General features: G+C 37.5%; 1 protein-coding gene across 1 annotated transcript in view; it reads left to right on the forward strand.

Moving 5' to 3' along the window:
- Positions 1–1,069: 1,069 nt before the first annotated feature.
- The window catches only part of kiaa1109 (KIAA1109 ortholog), a 103,011-nt gene continuing 86,144 nt past the window's right edge, over positions 1,070–17,936 (forward strand). Inside the window, exons 1-7 of the mRNA XM_054796248.1 lie at positions 1,070–1,217; positions 11,177–11,312; positions 12,496–12,612; positions 14,418–14,496; positions 14,619–14,683; positions 15,431–15,605; positions 17,727–17,808. Of these exons, the coding sequence (XP_054652223.1) occupies positions 11,207–11,312; positions 12,496–12,612; positions 14,418–14,496; positions 14,619–14,683; positions 15,431–15,605; positions 17,727–17,808 (624 nt within the window). The 5' untranslated portion in view covers positions 1,070–1,217; positions 11,177–11,206. The remainder of the gene's footprint in view (positions 1,218–11,176; positions 11,313–12,495; positions 12,613–14,417; positions 14,497–14,618; positions 14,684–15,430; positions 15,606–17,726; positions 17,809–17,936) is intronic.

Below are 17,936 nucleotides of genomic sequence, written 5' to 3' on the forward strand. Positions count from 1 at the left end.
GTCAGAAGTATGTAACAATGAGGAACAGCACATGTAAAAGCTGAAGGAGTCTAGTAGTCAAGGATGTTGGTTCATGGTCATGAGCTGGATGCTCGAGCAGGGTCTTTTATAGTGTCCTGATAAGGATAAACAGTCTTGGAAATGGAACTATGAAAACTATTTTCATTTTAAGTATTTACACGCAAAGGACCAAAAGTAAAGAGAAAGAAAATATCGCTGTTATAAGGTGAATTCAGGATATCTAAAAAAAAAAAAAAAAATAACACGTGCATACACTCTTTTTTGATTGATTGATTGATTTGATATACTTCTCATATCACAATTCTAAATGTCCAAAAGGAGCAGGAATAACATATTGAAGTCCAAAGTGTCTTGACACGTTCCCAATTTTCCGGCCAAATTTGGCAACTGACAGCCAATCATTCCAGTCCAGTTACATTTATTTTTGCGTGTCGGCTCACTCTTGTATTCAGTTAGTGAAGTAAACGCATCAGAGTACTGAAAAACTTCCTGCTCTTCAAAATAAACACTGAACCTTGTCGCATACCAGAGTTTGTATGTGTCCGTGTACGTGAGGAGAGTTTGAAAACTGAATGCACCCAAACGGTCCTGAATATTCAGTAGATTTTTGCGAATAATAATATGAGGATTATGATAAATGCTATACAATTCATAGATAAAGAGTTGATAATATTTGTTGTGAATATGTGAAACAGTGTAAATCGTTTACCGTCTACACGTTTTATTCAGTATAAAAATACTCGATAAAAACTCCACAATATCTCTCCTGTCTTGCTTGGGTTGTTTTATTTTGTGATGAAGTAGTTAAGTTTATTAGGACATTTTTGCAGAGCTGCTGGAAATGTGAATTTCTCTTGGAGATTAATAGGGTATCGATCTCTCTTTTCTATTTAAATAATTCTCTTTCTGCGGTTTTAGCGGAAGTATTACAACAATGCTGATTGGCACAAAAAGGATGTGTACGTCGATCATTCACCACGCTCATTGGTCAATTTCAGTCCGGAAATGTTTTTTCCATTGGTCGATTTCGGAGCAGGTTTCGTCAGAACCGGAAGAGATGTCGACTGGCAGTAATCCGGGTAAATATTCAACACAGGATGCTAATTCGTCCCATGCCTGCCGACACCATTAAGTGACAACAACCGTTGGTTGACCGGAGCAAAGATGAAACCGCAAGGTTTACCGACGGCATCAAGGTATTGTTATAATGTCAAGTGACTTGTTTTCATACATTATTAAAGGTGAAGTTGCAGGGTGCGGCCCGCTGTCATTAGCTTGCTCGTTAGCTAAGTGCTAACTTCATGATGTTTAGCATTTCGCTTTCTTATTTGACATTATCCTTGCACTGTACAAATGGCATTAGTCAGGTAGATTGAAAATCTCACTGAAGAATATTCGGTGTTTTTACATGCTAGTTATTCACCTGTACTGAGAGTAATAGGACATTGCACAGTGACAGGATTAGATGGGTTAGTTGCAGTTTTGGTTTTATTTGGAGTTAGATTTAAAGTCAATACCTTTTGTATAGTCGGACAGTCGTTACATGTACACCCTAATCAGCGTGGCGAGTAGACAATTTCACGTTCTGACTCAGTTAAACAGTTCATAATGTAAACAAAGTAGCTTGAAGTTGCTGTTCACCACCTTGCTTCAGCAAATGACAAGTCATGATTTGCTTTGGATGAAATGTCTCTCAGTTTTCGCGTCAATGTTCATTTGACTTTTGTAGTAAACACTAAACCTTGTCGCACACCAGAGTTTGTATGTGTACGTGTACGTGAGGTGAGTTGTTGCAAAGCAATCTGTGCATTGCATAAACTCGAGTTTCCTCCAGATTTCCTCACGCATTGCAAGTTGTACATTGTGAGCTACGTTTACTACTGGTTGGTGACTGTTTCAGACTAATTAGATGTTTATTGTCATGCTTTTAAAATGCGTCTTTTTCAATTCATAGGGCTATGATGTAATTCAGTCGTACCATAACTGTATGATTAAAATGATACAGTCATCCCTCACCACCTCGCGGTTTGAATTGCACAGTTTGTAAAAAATATATTGAATAGTAAATCATGCTGTTTTGTGGTTGAATATGGTCTATTACTGAAAATCGCGTATTTAAGCAAATGTCACGTATTTTTTGCCCTAATTAAGCATTTTCAATCATACAAATGGCTAAATGAACTAAAACGCAAATATAAGGCATTCAGAAGATGCATTTAAAAATGTGATGCTATATACATAGATATACTGTAATGTTTGGTGATACACCCAAACCTCAAGATTTGATTGCCAGAACAAAAGGCTTTTATTGCAGGTTTGAGTTATCTCACAACAGGAACATTAATTAGAGATGTCCTAGGCCTGTCACGATAATCAATAAATCAATTAACCTCACGATAAATAAAATCACACCTGGCTGCATTGGTTCTATAGCGGAATGAATGGCATGAGTGAATCCTCCTGTCAGTCATTCAGTCTCGTCGTCCCTGTGGGGGGCAGGGTGCTATCGAGTGTGCACTCACTAACTGTGTGTGTTGTGTGCTACACGATCAAATACTTTGTTCGTGTCTGTTGTGTACTTCATATCTAGAGGGCTCTAATAATATTAAAGAACATATTTAGAAGGTCGTAAACAGGCTTTTAAATTCATTCGTCACAGTCAGGTCTGGAACTAATTAACCGCGATAAACGAGGGATTACTGCTTTCAAAAATGTGCGTATATCACTAGCAGAATTAGTGTAGTAACGTAAATGAAGGGACCTGAGAATGTAAATGAATTCTTTCATAAGACTTACACTGCACTAAAATACGTAAATCAGTTTCTCTATAATATTGTAAAATATTACAGAAAAATGCACCTTTTTATTTCGCCTCTTTCAGCCAACTTTCTTCCGGGCTCATGTGTTTCAAGACAGAAATCCTTCAGGTCTGGCTCTCCTGGTAGCCTGGCAAACTTCCGTTTTTGTTTCATAATCTTGCACCATTTCTGTCATGCAGTTGGTTTTTGGGTTTGCGTGTGTATTTGGTATTTGATCTTGCAGTGTTTATGAGATTGCAGCATTTTTTTGTTGCATGTGTTTTATGGCGTTTGTGTGTTTTTGGTTTTGGACCATTTTTGTGTTGCGAGCGTTTGGACGTTGCTGCGCGTGTGCCATTGTCAGGCATTGCAGAAAAAATTATGTAAATACAGTCACATATTCAGATTTTACAAGGCTTTTATTCTGAAATGATACATAAGATTTGGGTGAAATGTTTATGGTGACATTCTGGGATGGCCTAGTAAATCCCACAGGTGAAACGGTTGAATGATAACAGGAGACCATTTTAAATGCTCTTTGAAATCAGACGTAATGACAGTCCCATATGCACATTCCACAAGACTTTTTATTCTGAAATGTTACATCAGATTTGGATGAAACTTCCATTGTGACATCATGGCATGGTCTCGTAAATGGTAGAAGTGGAATTCTTCAAGGGATAGTTTGGATTTTTTTGACATGGAGTTGTATGACATCCTCATCAGCAGCAGTGTCGCGCATCAAGAATGACTTCCCCCCCCACTTTGTCCCATTATTCGAGCTCTGGTCTGTTTTTGTTGTTAAAGAAAGTTGTTCCAGCTAGTTGGTGGGGTCACGAACGTAAAGCGTTATACTTCTCTAAACCATATGCATTCAAAAGAGTAATACATTTCATTCGTTTTCCACGAAAAACTCAGACCTCACAGTCGCTCTGTGTTATTTTCCTTCCCTTCATATCCCAGGGTGCTGCCACCAGCTGTCAACTGTTGTGCACATTTCCATCACCTGTTTCACAGTGTTTACTGCTGGGAAAGTATACATGTGTAACTACGAAACAAGTGATGGCGACGTACCTTTTAGCACAAAGCCAAATGAATACCTTTATGAACCAGAATACACTGAGGGAGGGGAGGGACAGCTAGAGAAGTGGTCCAAGCTGAAGCTGAACACACAGCTGTTGCTGTGAGTAGACTATACTAGGGATGTAACAATATGAAAATTTCGTATCACAATTATGGTAACCAAAACTATCACTATTCACGGTCATTATTATCACGGTATTGTTGAATGTGCTGAAAATGTTTAAAAAGTACTGATACACAGACACACACTGAAGTATATTAACAAAATTTTATTTTGAATCACAAATAAACACACACAATATAATTTCCTTGACAGATGATGTAGCTGTGGCATCTGTAGCGTTCAGTTGCCTACTGCACGCCCACTCTGTAAATAAGGGAAAAGCAAATCTATTATTATTATTATTATTATTATTATTATTATTATTATTATTAGGGATGCTCCTATCGGTCGGCCACTATCAACGGATTTCCGTGAAAAAACATGTGATCAGCATATGCCGATAAATGCCTTACAACGGTGTTCACAAAAGCCGATCACCCGTGACTAGTACTATTGCAGTCCGCAGCGATCCATGTGTGTAGTGTAGTTTATGCCCTAACTGACGTCCCGGACATCGTGCTCCTTCCACTTTTCTTCATAGCGTGCAGACGTGCCAAAACAAAAACATAATTTCTGCCTTGTGGAACTTAACTACCAACGCATGCACCAAAACTGTCTTGCGGGGGTAGCGTGTTTAAAAAGCTTTAATTTAATATAGCATTTGAAGAACAAACGCTTAACGTTTTTGTTTTGGAGGCGTGAGTTTTGTAGGACAATGTACACGTCACATACGTGTCCAATCGAGGCACGACTTTATGCATATGCTTAACTCAGCATTAGTTGGTCCACTGACAAAAATACAAGAGAATGCTAACTGAACCGCACTAAATTCAACTATTTTAAATTTAATTTTTTATATGTATGAACGCATGCTAAACCGCCACACTTCCAGGTGGGATGAGTCACTGACAGTAGGGGTGGGGGAAATAATCGATTCTTAGATGCATTGCGATGCGGACTTTAACGACTATTAATCGATTCATAAATGTCAATAATCGATGCTGACGGAACAAAAAGGCGGAAAGCGGAAGTGCCGCCCGGACTGTTTATGTTGGTGCACCTAAGTGTAAGACGCTACCAGAATAGCTGAGCGTAAAGTCTGACCCGCACAGTAAATCAATCTGTTTTATGTTTATGTTAATTGTGGATCGTTAGAAAACTGCTTTGTTTTAGTAACACACAGTGAGTAAAAAGAAATTATATACTGTGTAGAAAAAAATATGCATAAATAAAATTGACAAACTATTGATCACAAAAAAAGATGCATCGATAATCGTTTTATCATTATATCGCAGGCCTCTGAATCGTAATCGCATCGAATCGTGAGGTGGCCAGAGATTCCCACCTCAATTTGACAGCAGTCAACTCTTTGCTATGGCAGATTTCTGTTTAACACCCCAAAGGGTGCATTGTTTGGAATTATAACCATACATGGGAATAACTATTGCACTGTGCATCATGTACATAAACTGGAACAGAGTAGTAGACAAAACCATTTGAGGTACATTTTCGAGACATGTATTTATGGTTTTTATTTATTTATTTTTTTTCAAGCAGAATATTCATTTAAAAAAAAAAATGGTTTTTTTGGGTAATCATTATTTATGTTGGATTAGTTAGGGGTTTGTGTTTGTGTGCAGCAGTCCTCAAGCATTTGGCCAGTGAGCAAAGCTGAATGCACTCACTGCAAAGACTTATGCTGCATGCACGTGTCAACTCCCACCAACAATATCCTGTCAGAAAGAAATAATCCCTCTGGTAGAAGTGAATTCCATGCCATAAAACAACCTGTGTGTGCGTATAACTTACTAATTACTTACTTAGTGATGGATGCGATCACATGATTTGTCACACATTTTTAAGTATGCACAATTTGAAACCCCAAAACAGTAGGTCAGCTGTAGCTATATTACCTGAAGACATCTTTTATGGTGGCATTGTGTGACAAATCATCTGAAACAATGTTAACATAATCTTTAATGATTCATGAGCTGTATTACATTGTAACCCGCATGCATGTTCAAATAAAATTAAACCAAACCAAATGCGTTTTTGGACATTTGACGTGGCCTGTAAGGCTGTGTGGTCTTGGAAACTGATTCTGGTCTTATTATTCAAGGTCCTACTGAACAAAGCAATGTTGTTGTGCATTGTGCATGATTATTATTGGTGGTCTGTGGGAATAATGTAGCTTAAAGGGATAGATCTTATTTTTTGCCATGAAGTTGTATCACATCCCCATCAGCAGTGTAGTGTATCAACAGTGACTTACCACCCGCTTTTTGGGTCCGTGAGTGGACTCCTGGTCAGATTTCGGTGAGGAGGAACGTAGTTCCTGTTAGTTGCTGTGCTCTCTTAAGTAAAGAGTTTGGCTTCTCAAAACAATATGCGTTCAAAAGAGTAATACATTTGCATCACAAAAAAGTTGCTAACAAAAAAGTCAGACCTCTCAGTCGCTCAGTGTTATTTCCTCTCCATTTCTATCACTACGCATTCTCACCTGTCCAATGTTGTGTATGTTTTCCACAGCGGAGGAAGACTGCTGCGACGTGAGTCTCTCAACGCAGCAGTCTCCATCCGCGCACGTAAGCACTGTCAAAAATTGGTCAATACTTATTTTTTAGCTGAAGATAACAAAATTAACTGAATAAAATAATACAAATAAATAGCTTTTATTAAACAGAAATCTGTCCTGCTCAGCTCAAAAGAGAATAAATTCAGTGTCCAGGTTGCAGGGGTCTCCAATTTTCATCACTATTAGAACTGTCAACTATTTGTGTTTTATTTATGACTGGCAGCATTTAATGTACACTGTACACTACTTTATTTACCAAGCAGATCTGCACTCAAACAGTGTGACCATCGTCTTCATGCTATTTTGTGGTCATGTCATTATATAAAGGCATACAACAGTTATACTTTGTAATAAAAAAAACTAAGAGTTGAAGCAAATGTTCTTTGACCCTTTCTGAGCTCCTTAAAATCAGCTGGTGAGATTGGAGACCCTGTCATGGTATCACCATCATAAGGCTGGACACACTATGTATTTATGTTAATTCAACAACCACACACAAATAGTGTTTTGAGGACAAGACACAATTGGTAAAATGACAACAATAGAGTAAAGGTGTTCAGTGACACTTGTTCAGTTGTGAAATATATATACATATGTCCAGTGATTGCCGGTGCTTCGAGAGTTGCCGCTCAGCAATTAAGGGTGCAGATAAGTCTTAACATCTTCATGTTTTGATCTGACAAATCTTAAGTAACTTTGATCAAATGTAGAATTACTACGGCCTCTCCAGCGGTGGCGGCGAAAGATAGAACAGAGACAACAAAAGAGAGAAAATGAGCAAGGGCTGAAGGCGGAGGAGAAGCGGAGAGTATAGGTGAAGAAATTGTTACCAAACGGGAAGGTACCTCTGTAATATGGAAGTGGTTTGGTTTTCATAGAGCAGATGTGACACAAGAGACCATAATATGCAAAGCTGGGAACACAACAAATTTGTTCTCCTATCTCAAGTATAAACACAGATTTGAGTACGAGAAGTGTGTCATGAAGCGTGAGACAGAGTCAGTGAGCACGTCTACACCTACCTAGTCAAAAATAAAGACAGTTTGTTTGGTAGTCACTAAATGCACTAGCTGTATTGCACAGTTTCGTACCAATAAGTCAATAAATGTGCTTTACAATTTGAGACAAGTGTATTTTTCTGTAGCTTTTTATGCAAGACTCTGCCAAATTTAATTATATAGTCATATCGTGGTCCATCCGAAAATATTGTGATACATGCTAAGGTCCACATCGCCCAACCCTATTTATAATATGATTTTATAATACGATTGGGAAATTAGGAATTTGAAAATACGAATGGAATGTTGTTTGGATGAGTGAGGTGCTTCGAGAAAACCAATCAACCAACAAATAGAATACTACTGTAATGCCTCTTTTTGTGGTTAAAGAGAGACTCATGTCGCTGATGCACTTCAATCACTTTATTAACAAGCAGCGAACAGCAATCGAACACAAATCTGACCTCACGATAGTGAACAGAAAGTATCTTTGCAATGCAGTCTGCTCTGCTGCATTTGTGTTGGTGTTTGTCACCAATCACACCTGATAACTAGATGGTAACTGGTAACTCACTTGTGAACACCCCACAGGGTACACAACCACCAGAGATATAAGTATGGGAATTCTGCATTAGAACATTTAGAGTCGCCTTTTACATCTTTAATTTACAATCTGAAGCATCCTTAATTTACAAAAAACAATACAAGCAGTTGATGTTTGTTAAATACAAGGCAGAAGAGTCTGCCTTGTATTATATATTGTGTATATATATTGTGTGTGTGTGTGTGTGTGTGTGTGTGTGTGTGTGTGTGTGTGTGTGTGTGTGTGTATATATATATATATATATATATATACACATTTTTTTTTTTTTTTTTTTTTTTTTTGCTTTAGTTTTTTTAAGGAAAGGGGAGAAGAAAAAGAAAAGAGAAAAAAGGGGGAAGGGAAAAGAAAAAAAAGGAAAAAACTCTTTCTTTATTCATATTTAACTTATATATTCATTTTTTTATTTTTGTTCTGGTCTTATGTCATCTTTTATGTATTAGTATCCTGATTATCACAGAAAACATGACATGGAACGCAGGAAGTGAATAACAAGTGTTGTAATAGATGTGGAATAGACGGGGGGTAGGATTAAATAAGCTTTGCTTCTTCTTACTCCTTTTGGACATGTGAAACTGTCAGAGAATGATTCATGAGATGTATTCCATTGTAACCTTCATGTTCAAATAAACTAAACCAAACCAAACCAAACAAGAAGATCAGTTGCCTTGATTCAACTTGTGTGGATTACCATTGCATTTGTGACTGAGAATCTACATACAGGATGTAATGTACTGAATTGATATACAGTCAAACCTGTCTTAGCGGCCACCTTTATAGAACGGCCACCTGCCTATAGCAGCCACTGAAAAATCCCCCCCAGCAAATTTACATGTTATAGACCCTGTGTATAGCAGTCACCTGTCCAACGCGGCCAGCGGCCACCCATTTTGTCTCCCTTGGTCAATATCTGACTGCATATAGCGGCCAAATTACCAAGTAGAAGCTTCATGCACGAAAAAGTTTAGTTTTTCAATCAATGAAGCCGTCGTGTGTAGACTTTAATTACTGAGTCCTAGGTCAGTCACAATCATTCACAAGATCCACACAAACTGTCAGTTGTTCCACATAAAAAGCCGTCTTCTTTTGAGCTTGCTATTTCCTGGTCAAACATGTAACTTTAAGAGCATTTGCACCAAAACATTACCGCAAAGTAGGCTGGGAACAGGACGTGCTCCCAGCGACGCTACAATAAAAAAAAAAAAAAAACATACGCCAGCATGCATGTGGCAGCGGAAGCAAAACTGAGTTCGGTTGTACTTAATTGAAGTATTTTAGAATGTACTCACGTTATTTTTGATCAATCATCATCCACAAATCCATCAAAGTCCTCATCTTCTGTATTCGACACAAAAAAGCTGTCTTCTTTTCTGTTCGCTACTAGTCTGTTAACTTGTCAGTGTTATTCAGCTCCGAAGCAAAGAAGGAAACTTCTCCTGTTGCTTCTGCCAACTTTGTTTATTGAACGCGGCCACCAGACAGCAGCTCAGAACACACACACATCTCTCAGCATCGTCTCTCCTTCCTGCTTGCCCACAAGGCAAAGGTTAAACAAGCCCCACTACATAGCTGTCCCGGCAATGCCTGTAAGAAATGACACCGTTTATTTCCTGGTGTGCACTGGTCAATACTGTAATGCCGCTTGTTGTGGGGAAGGAGAGACTCACGTCGCCGATGCACTTTAATGGCTTTATTCACAGCGGAGAACACTGCAGGACTTTACATCCACGCCAACATGAACACACTTCCCAACTCTCTCCAAACTCACAGCTAGCACTGAGCCTAGCTCTCCTGCTCGGGACGCCCACCGTCACTTCCCGTCACTTCCTGATGAACTAAAGCTGTAATGACACTCTGCCGTGCAAAAAGTAAAATATTAAAAACAAGCGTAAGACATTACTAGCACAGCTTTGTTCTGTGGGTCGTGGATATATTCTATCAGTTATTATTAAGCCTGTAGCTTCCTTTTAGTAAGTAAAAACCTTGGCTATGATTGCGCTACATTGTCATGTAGACCTACAAAGTACACTTGGAAGAACAAGAGGTGAATAAATGTATTGCAACTGATGTGAAACTGATGAGGGGTAGGATTAAATAAGCTTTGCTTCTTCCTACTCCTTTTTGAACATGCAAAATTGTGAATTGTACTGTGTGATGTGCTACTGTTTGACTCATGCATGTTCAGGATTAAAACCATGAACCATGATAATAACAAGCCTAGTAGTGTTGTACAACTTTTATCCACAGTCTGCAGTGCCCTCTACTGGTCAACATTATTATTAAAAAAATTCCCCCTTTTTTTTCTTTTTTTTTCCTCTACTGGTCAACATTCAAACTGGACGCCAACCTGTCTATAGAGGCCACCTGTCTATAGCGATCACTTTTGCAGACTCCCTCTAGTGGCCGCTATAGACAAGTTTGACTGTATATTGTCAATCATATCAGTGAGTTTCTCATCTTTCACACAGTGGAAGGTTGTTACAGTATATAGTAAATGTATTGTGAATTGAATGAAAGTTAATGTAAGTTGTTGTTTATGAGTCTAATCAGTCTAATCCTGCTAGCAACCCTGGAATTGGTGCTGCCCCCTGGCAGACAACCGCAAAGTAGATGGCACTTGCTTTCACAGACTGGTAGAAAATCTTCAACATCTTGCTGCACTTATTGAAGGATCTGAGCCGCCTCAGGATATCTATACTGCTTATTCCCGTCTTGTATCTAGCGTCCCTGTTCATTGTTCCATCATTGTTCAAGTGTGCGCCCAAGCAATTGTATTGTTCTACCATCTCATTGTTCTGGTCCTAGTCCACCTAAAATCCATCACTAGCCATTTGGATTTACTAGGGAAAAAGGAAAAGAAAAACTATACCATTATTACTGGAGTCGTTGGTGCTGACACAATAAATGCACCGCACAATTTCTTGCAAAAGTCAAGGTTTCTTTGAGTCAAATTTATGAGTGTTTAACTTTTATCCATTTGATCATTTTCTCTTTCAGTTTTCGACATCAAATTGAGAACCTGTAGCCATGGATGTGCTTGGTTCCAAAAACAATGAAAGTACTTTCCCCAGCTTGGGCGATCTTGATGACTTTCTCAATAAGCACAACTCTAACTTCATCTGGCTTCTCGTGGGTAAGTGCTCTGCATCTGTAGTGTTTCTGTCAGATCAGTATCAGTATACAGTAATCACTTGTTTATTGTTAATCGGTTCCAGACCCGACTGCGTTAAGTAAATTTCCGCATCGTAGGATTCCTTCTTTATAAATGGAATATTTTTGTCGTTAGAGCATAGAAAACCTGTTTATGACTTTTTAAATACCATTTTTAATATTATTAGAGCCCTCTGTGTATGACATGAAATAACACTGCATAGTCAGTTTTGCACTCGTATTAGCCAATATAGTAGACATAATAGAAAACAAGACATATTAGACATAGCATAGACTCACATGTTAGCACTGATGGAGTTCCTTTTTTTTTTCTAGACAGCCTACTTCCTGCGGTGGCTATTGTCTCATCAATGTAACATTACTGACACCTATTGACCAGTGTAGAATACTGCTGTAATGCCTGTGTGGTTAAGGAGAGACTCACGTAGCCGATGCACTTCAATCACTTTATTAACAAGCGGCGAACACATATCGAGTGAATGTTCACACGAGAGCTGCTGTCGGCCGTAACTCACATCAGTCACTCTCCACACAGCTAACACTCAGCTAAACAGGCATCTCTAGCTAGCTTACGTCACACACGTCACTTCCCAGGTCCCACCCCTTGAAGGCGCACACAAGTCACACATATTGTACTACATCATGTCTTTTGAATGCCTTATATTTGTATGTATTTTCATTCATTTAGCCATTTTTGCCCATGAAGAATACATACAATGTGTTTAAAATGCAGATTTTTGGACTAATAATAGGCCTCAGTCAACTACAAAACAGCGAGAATTTCATAATGATAATCCCTCACCAGTTTGCGGCTGTGACTGTGTAACATTAAAACTACTGACACAATATATGCTTCTGTTTCTTGGAATTACTGTATATCTGAATGTCGATTCCCTTGTCTGTGTGATGGATTTGCCCATTTGTAGGCACTGGGAAAAAAAGCCTTAAATATAAGTGGAATTGTTGCAGACTTTCTGTGAAATGTTTGTTTTTTCATTTACATAGGGATTTAATCCCATTAAAATTTGAGATTTTGTGCAAATGATCTTCTTAATAATAAAGTGATAAATAATAAAAGTTGGGGTTTTTTTCCCCGGTTTTTAAATTTTGTTAACTAACCATGTTGTGTATGTTTTTCCCTGAAGCTACCATTCTGTCCTGTGGATGGATAATATATTTAACTTATTACAACTCCCGCAACATTGGCCTCATCCTCACTCTCATCATCAACAGACTCTACAAGGATGGCTACATTCATATTGGTGAGCTTAACAACAGCTGTGTGGTGAATAGAGAGCAGGATCACTGCCAAGCAATGAGTCCAAGGCATTTACTTGGAATGTTAAATAATTCATAACAAGGCAGGTTCTGTCAGTGACAAAAGCAAACTACTACCTGATGATAGCATACCTTTTGTAAAAGGCTAATTTTTATATTGTATTTACCTAGCATTTACTTTTTAACTAAATAATTTTGGAACTGGGTGAATAGGTACTTAACGAACACAATAATAATAATAATAATAATAATAATAATAATAATAATAATAATAATAATTATTATTATTATTAATAATATTTTATTAGATAAATAATTGTATAATAAAAATAATATTTATACAAATATTTTGCACTTGCAAAAAAGACACTCGAAAACAAATCCAAATAGATGTTGTAGACATTGACAGGGTGCTGAAAACACATTTTTAAGTATCATAATCAATGGTAAAATGAGCTTGAAATCTATATTTAAAAAAGTGTCAATAAGCACTTTGATACTGAATAATAATAATAATAATAATAATAATAATAATAATAATAATAATTATTATTATTATTATAATTAGAAAAGCCCACTTCATGCACTAAACATACTGGCAAAAGAGCAGTTAGGAAAATATATATTGCCGGCTATAGAGAACGCACAAACACTATTCCGTAAAACACAAATATAGAAATTTACCGATCTGGTATGTTTTCACACAGCTAAAATCATGTGCAAAACAAACAACAATCTACAACTACTTTTTTCAGCGCATATTTTCCTCCTTCAGATCCTTGAAGGCAGTCTGGACTTTGATTGTCAACTTTGATTGTCTTCCTTTACTTTTCAGCTACCTTTTTGTAAGTCATCGAGGGCCTTGTGTTTATTGATGTCTTCCTGTTGATGTTTTCTTCTTTGCTATTCTGAGAGTTTATCTTTTTATAGACCTTTCCTTTGGCTTTAATTCTCTACTTTCATGGCTTCCTTGGTTTATGGAAAGTCCTTTATCTGCTTCTGTTCATCTGTCATCCGTCATTTCTTCCTGGAAGGTTGTAATTGAATTTCTTTGAATATCTTTCCATGCCGCATCTGTTATGTCGTGCAGCCCTGGTTCCTCTTTGTCGCTGAGCTGTTCCTTCAGGGCTGGAGATTACCTTGTGTTTTTCCTGCGAGGCATTTTGTTTGTAGGCAATCGCTTTGATCAGCACCAGCTAGCGGTAACCGTACTGTTTCCCAACTCATTTATTATCAACAAATCCGTACGTCACACTAGACAGTGTTCGAGTCGCAGGTGTCAGCGAACGTCCTATAATCGTGGTCAAGAAAAGTAACAAAACTTCAATAACAGTGTGGCGCTCAGGCATTCAGATTCTGTTCTCTTCAACAGAAAGTGGCAAGTATTCCAGAGGGCTTTGCTCCACTGTGTGATTGGCGTGCAAAGCAACATCCTGATTTATACCCCAATAGATAGAGTTCCTTAAACTTGTATGAACAAGCCTAAACATAAAACTCTAAAAGGAAGCTATAATCTGAACAATTTTAAAAAATTGTCAATTTCACAGGAATTTGTCTTTTTCCATTTGATAATGATTTTTAATTATTATGGAGTCACAACGTTATTAAGAATGTTTTCATTGTTCACTAAGAGGACTTATCATATTTCCTCCCATTCAACATTTTAATAAATTGATGTGGCAATGACTTGTTTATGCTGACTGTTCAATGGGCCGTTTTTGTATTGTTATTAACATGTAGTACTTCCACACGGTGTCCATAACAAAATAGATCTACACTTTCTCCACAGGCTCCTTCTCCTTCTCTGTGCTGTCAGGAAAAGTTATGTTCAGAGATGTTTATTACATCAACCAGGATATGTCTATCAGGTAATCGGACCTCTTGCTGCTTGCGCTGATCTCTGTTCAAATACAATCTGTTTCCTGCTGTCAATCTTTTCACTAATTTTTTTTTTTGTGTGTGTGTTTTACATTTTTGGATTTTTTTATAGGATACAGGATGGCTTTCTCATTTTCCGCTGGTGGAAGATGTATAACCCAAAGCAGAAACAGCATGGTAAGCAAACTGTAGTAGTCCTAAAGATCACACATTAATGTTTCAGTCTGCTACTTTCAACCCACCTGCCTTTGAAATAACACATTGCTAATTAAGTCCGTCATTGCTTTGGATAAATCCAATATATATTTTTATTATTTGTGGTGTGACATTTCTACATTGGTGCTTTGTTAGTAATGTACACAAATGTGACTGGTCCTTAGTAGTGAGACTCCACAGAAGAACACATGTATGCTGTATTACTAATCTCTACATTTTATGCTACTGTATTTATAAATTATTACCGATTTAGGGTTAATGAGAGTTCTGCAAAACAAAACGGCATATGTTTCTGAGAGAAAAAGATGGAATGGATGAATGCTGGATAGCAGGGATCTACTGTATAATAATTTTGAAAACATCAAAAATGAAAATTCTTATTACTTCAGTTGCCGTAATGGGATGCTGTTTTAAAATCCGTCATTTTTTTCTAGCAACAGCATTGATCTGTCTTGTCCTGATCACGGTCGTGTAAAGGAAAGTTGAGGCAATCACAACTGGAACCTATAGACGGACCACTGTTAACTCTCATATTTACACCTACAGTTTAGGATATTCATCATACACATACATGTTTTGACTGTGAGGGAGCTGGAATCCCGCAAAAGACTGCAACAAACTTGACTCACATAGACCCAAGCTGATATTTAGGCCCAAACGAAGACCTATATTCGACTGAAGACTATTTTAAATCTCTTGTATCATCAGACCCCAAGGCAGAGACCAGGCTTTATGTGACAGTTAACGGCTTCGAGTTTCATGTCTACAATCGGACTGATCTCTATGCTCGCCTACAAGAGACTTTTGGCCTGGAGCCAACACTTAGCACACCCAAGAAAGATGAAGACAGAGGACAGGAGGCTAGAAACAAGACCCTGGAACGGTAAGACCGGCCCACCAAAGTTTTACATGCATTATTTAATGCTTGTTGATTTTTGATGTTTAAACCTGTCTTTTGATTATTGTATCTAAACCAGGGGTGCTCACACTTTTTCAGCCTGCGAGCAACTTATAAAATGACCAAGTCCAAAAATATCTACCTCTTACAATAAATATGGAGAATATCCAGAGAGATATATTTTGTATATGTATAAGTATGATTATTTATGTATATTGTACATGTATATCAGGGGTGCAAACACTTTTTGAGCATATCAAAATTTTTTTGCATATCAAAATGATCTACCTATAAAACAGGAAAACACATTAAAACTACGATACTAAATACTAATGACTAGTATTTCACATTCACAGTTTCAAAGTTTGCAGGCTATTAAAATAGTTTATATAATTCATTCATTCACAATTCAATTCAATATGGCAAAAAAAAAATAATTACACACAATTTCTCAGTTGTTCTTTTCATAATTTGAGTACTAGTAATATGTTAGTCAAAATAGCTATATAGCGTCCATTATACATCTAGTTCATGTATTATGTCCAGTTAGCATTTGCTATCAAATATTAGATATACAAGAAAAGAAAATTATGATGATTATAAAAGAAAATGCAGCCGAAGTCAAGGCAACATATTAAAAGTGTTTCAGCAATGTGCACATTTTTCAATGAACTCAATTCAATACCAAAGACGTAGTTATGTGTCTATAATCCCCAACCCAACAACGTATTTTGTATGTTTTTTTTGTACGAGAGGCAAAAAGAGGTGATGATGATGCAACTCTCCACTAATGCATTTCACTTCAGAGCACTTTTAAGCCATAAAAAGCCACAAGGTGGCAGAAGTGCATTTGATGAGTGCTCGACAGGGATCATGTGAATGGAAGAACTACACATGACAGGAAGGAGGAAGTGAGAGAGCGTGGAAGAGTGTAGTGTGCAGAAGGTTGCGCATTGTAGGGAAATTTTAACGCATCCACACGCACACACGTGCGCGTTCACGCACACACGTGCACACACGTGCGCACACATAGTTCAGTTCCAAATCTGAATATAGTTCATGGTGTTATATTTGTAAATAAATTATAAATTATTTTGATGTAAAATGTGTTGTTTATGTTGTGGTATTGTTGTTTAAAGCAAAAAATATTTGTATCAAAGTGCTTGAAATGTACCTTTTTCACAAAAAGCTGTTTTTCTCCCTTTTCTAGTCGGGAACTGATATTTTCTTGAAAGTTAGCTATGGTAGAAAAAAAAAGGTAGAAACATAGGGTTTTTTTTCTGATGAAAGATTCTGGGGAATGATACGCGGTTAAATGGACTAATTTGTTATGCGCAATGTTTGGCCGTACAATAACAGAGACGGGATGCGAAAACATTTGCAAAAATCTAAGGTTAGGTACTGTATTCAACATAAATTTTGAATTACCTAAAAGGTTTCAGGGAGAGTCAAGGCTAAAACAACGGACAAAACATTTCTAACTGAAAAAGGTAATCAAATGTAGCCTAAAACCAAAGAAAGCATAATACAACAGCGTACCTTACTAACTAACAAAAACAGGAGAAACACACAATACTACAGCAATTTTTTGCAGCGATTATGAGACGACATCTATCCACCAATCATCCCTGAATAGACGCACAAAAAAACACGCACTGCACGGACTTTAAAGAAGTCTATTAGGCAACAAAAAATAAATACCATATGATCATAGTCCCAACAGTGGCCCTCAGTGGAAAAGGTTTGGACACCCCTGACCTAAGCAATACATTGGATTCATCGTTGTCCATCTTCCTTTTTTGTTTTTAGGTTTTATGTGGATTGGCAACTGTCAGTAATCCAATAACCAAAACAAATTATTCTTTCCTTCTGTTTTATTGAATATATGTCATGCTAACATGACCTATTGGCTGGATAATTATCAGATGGTCTTTCTGTGAAATGCAGTGAGAGAGTGCCAAATGCAGGAAAAAATTGTCTTGTGAACATTGCCAGCTGCTTAGTTTTCTTATGGCTTTCATCAAAAGTAGCAGGAATACAGTGAGAGGACAGATTGTGTTCATTATACTGGCAGTGCTTAATGTTTTTGTTTTGGTTCTTCTGCAGTGTGAACATTAAAACAGAGAATCCAGATCCGACATCGTCTTGGCGCTCCCTCATTCCTGTCATCAAAGTTAACATCAGCACGGTGCGTTCCTCACAAATTACCACCTTTTAGTACACCATTGTGACGCAACAATGGATAGGTGATTTTGTAAAGTCATACTTTGTTGTAAAATGTTCTTTGTGTGGCTTCAAAGCTCTGTAACCTGTGTG

This window comes from Dunckerocampus dactyliophorus, chromosome 13 (assembly GCF_027744805.1).
Source record: "Dunckerocampus dactyliophorus isolate RoL2022-P2 chromosome 13, RoL_Ddac_1.1, whole genome shotgun sequence".
Classification (NCBI taxonomy): Eukaryota; Metazoa; Chordata; class Actinopteri; order Syngnathiformes; family Syngnathidae; genus Dunckerocampus; species Dunckerocampus dactyliophorus.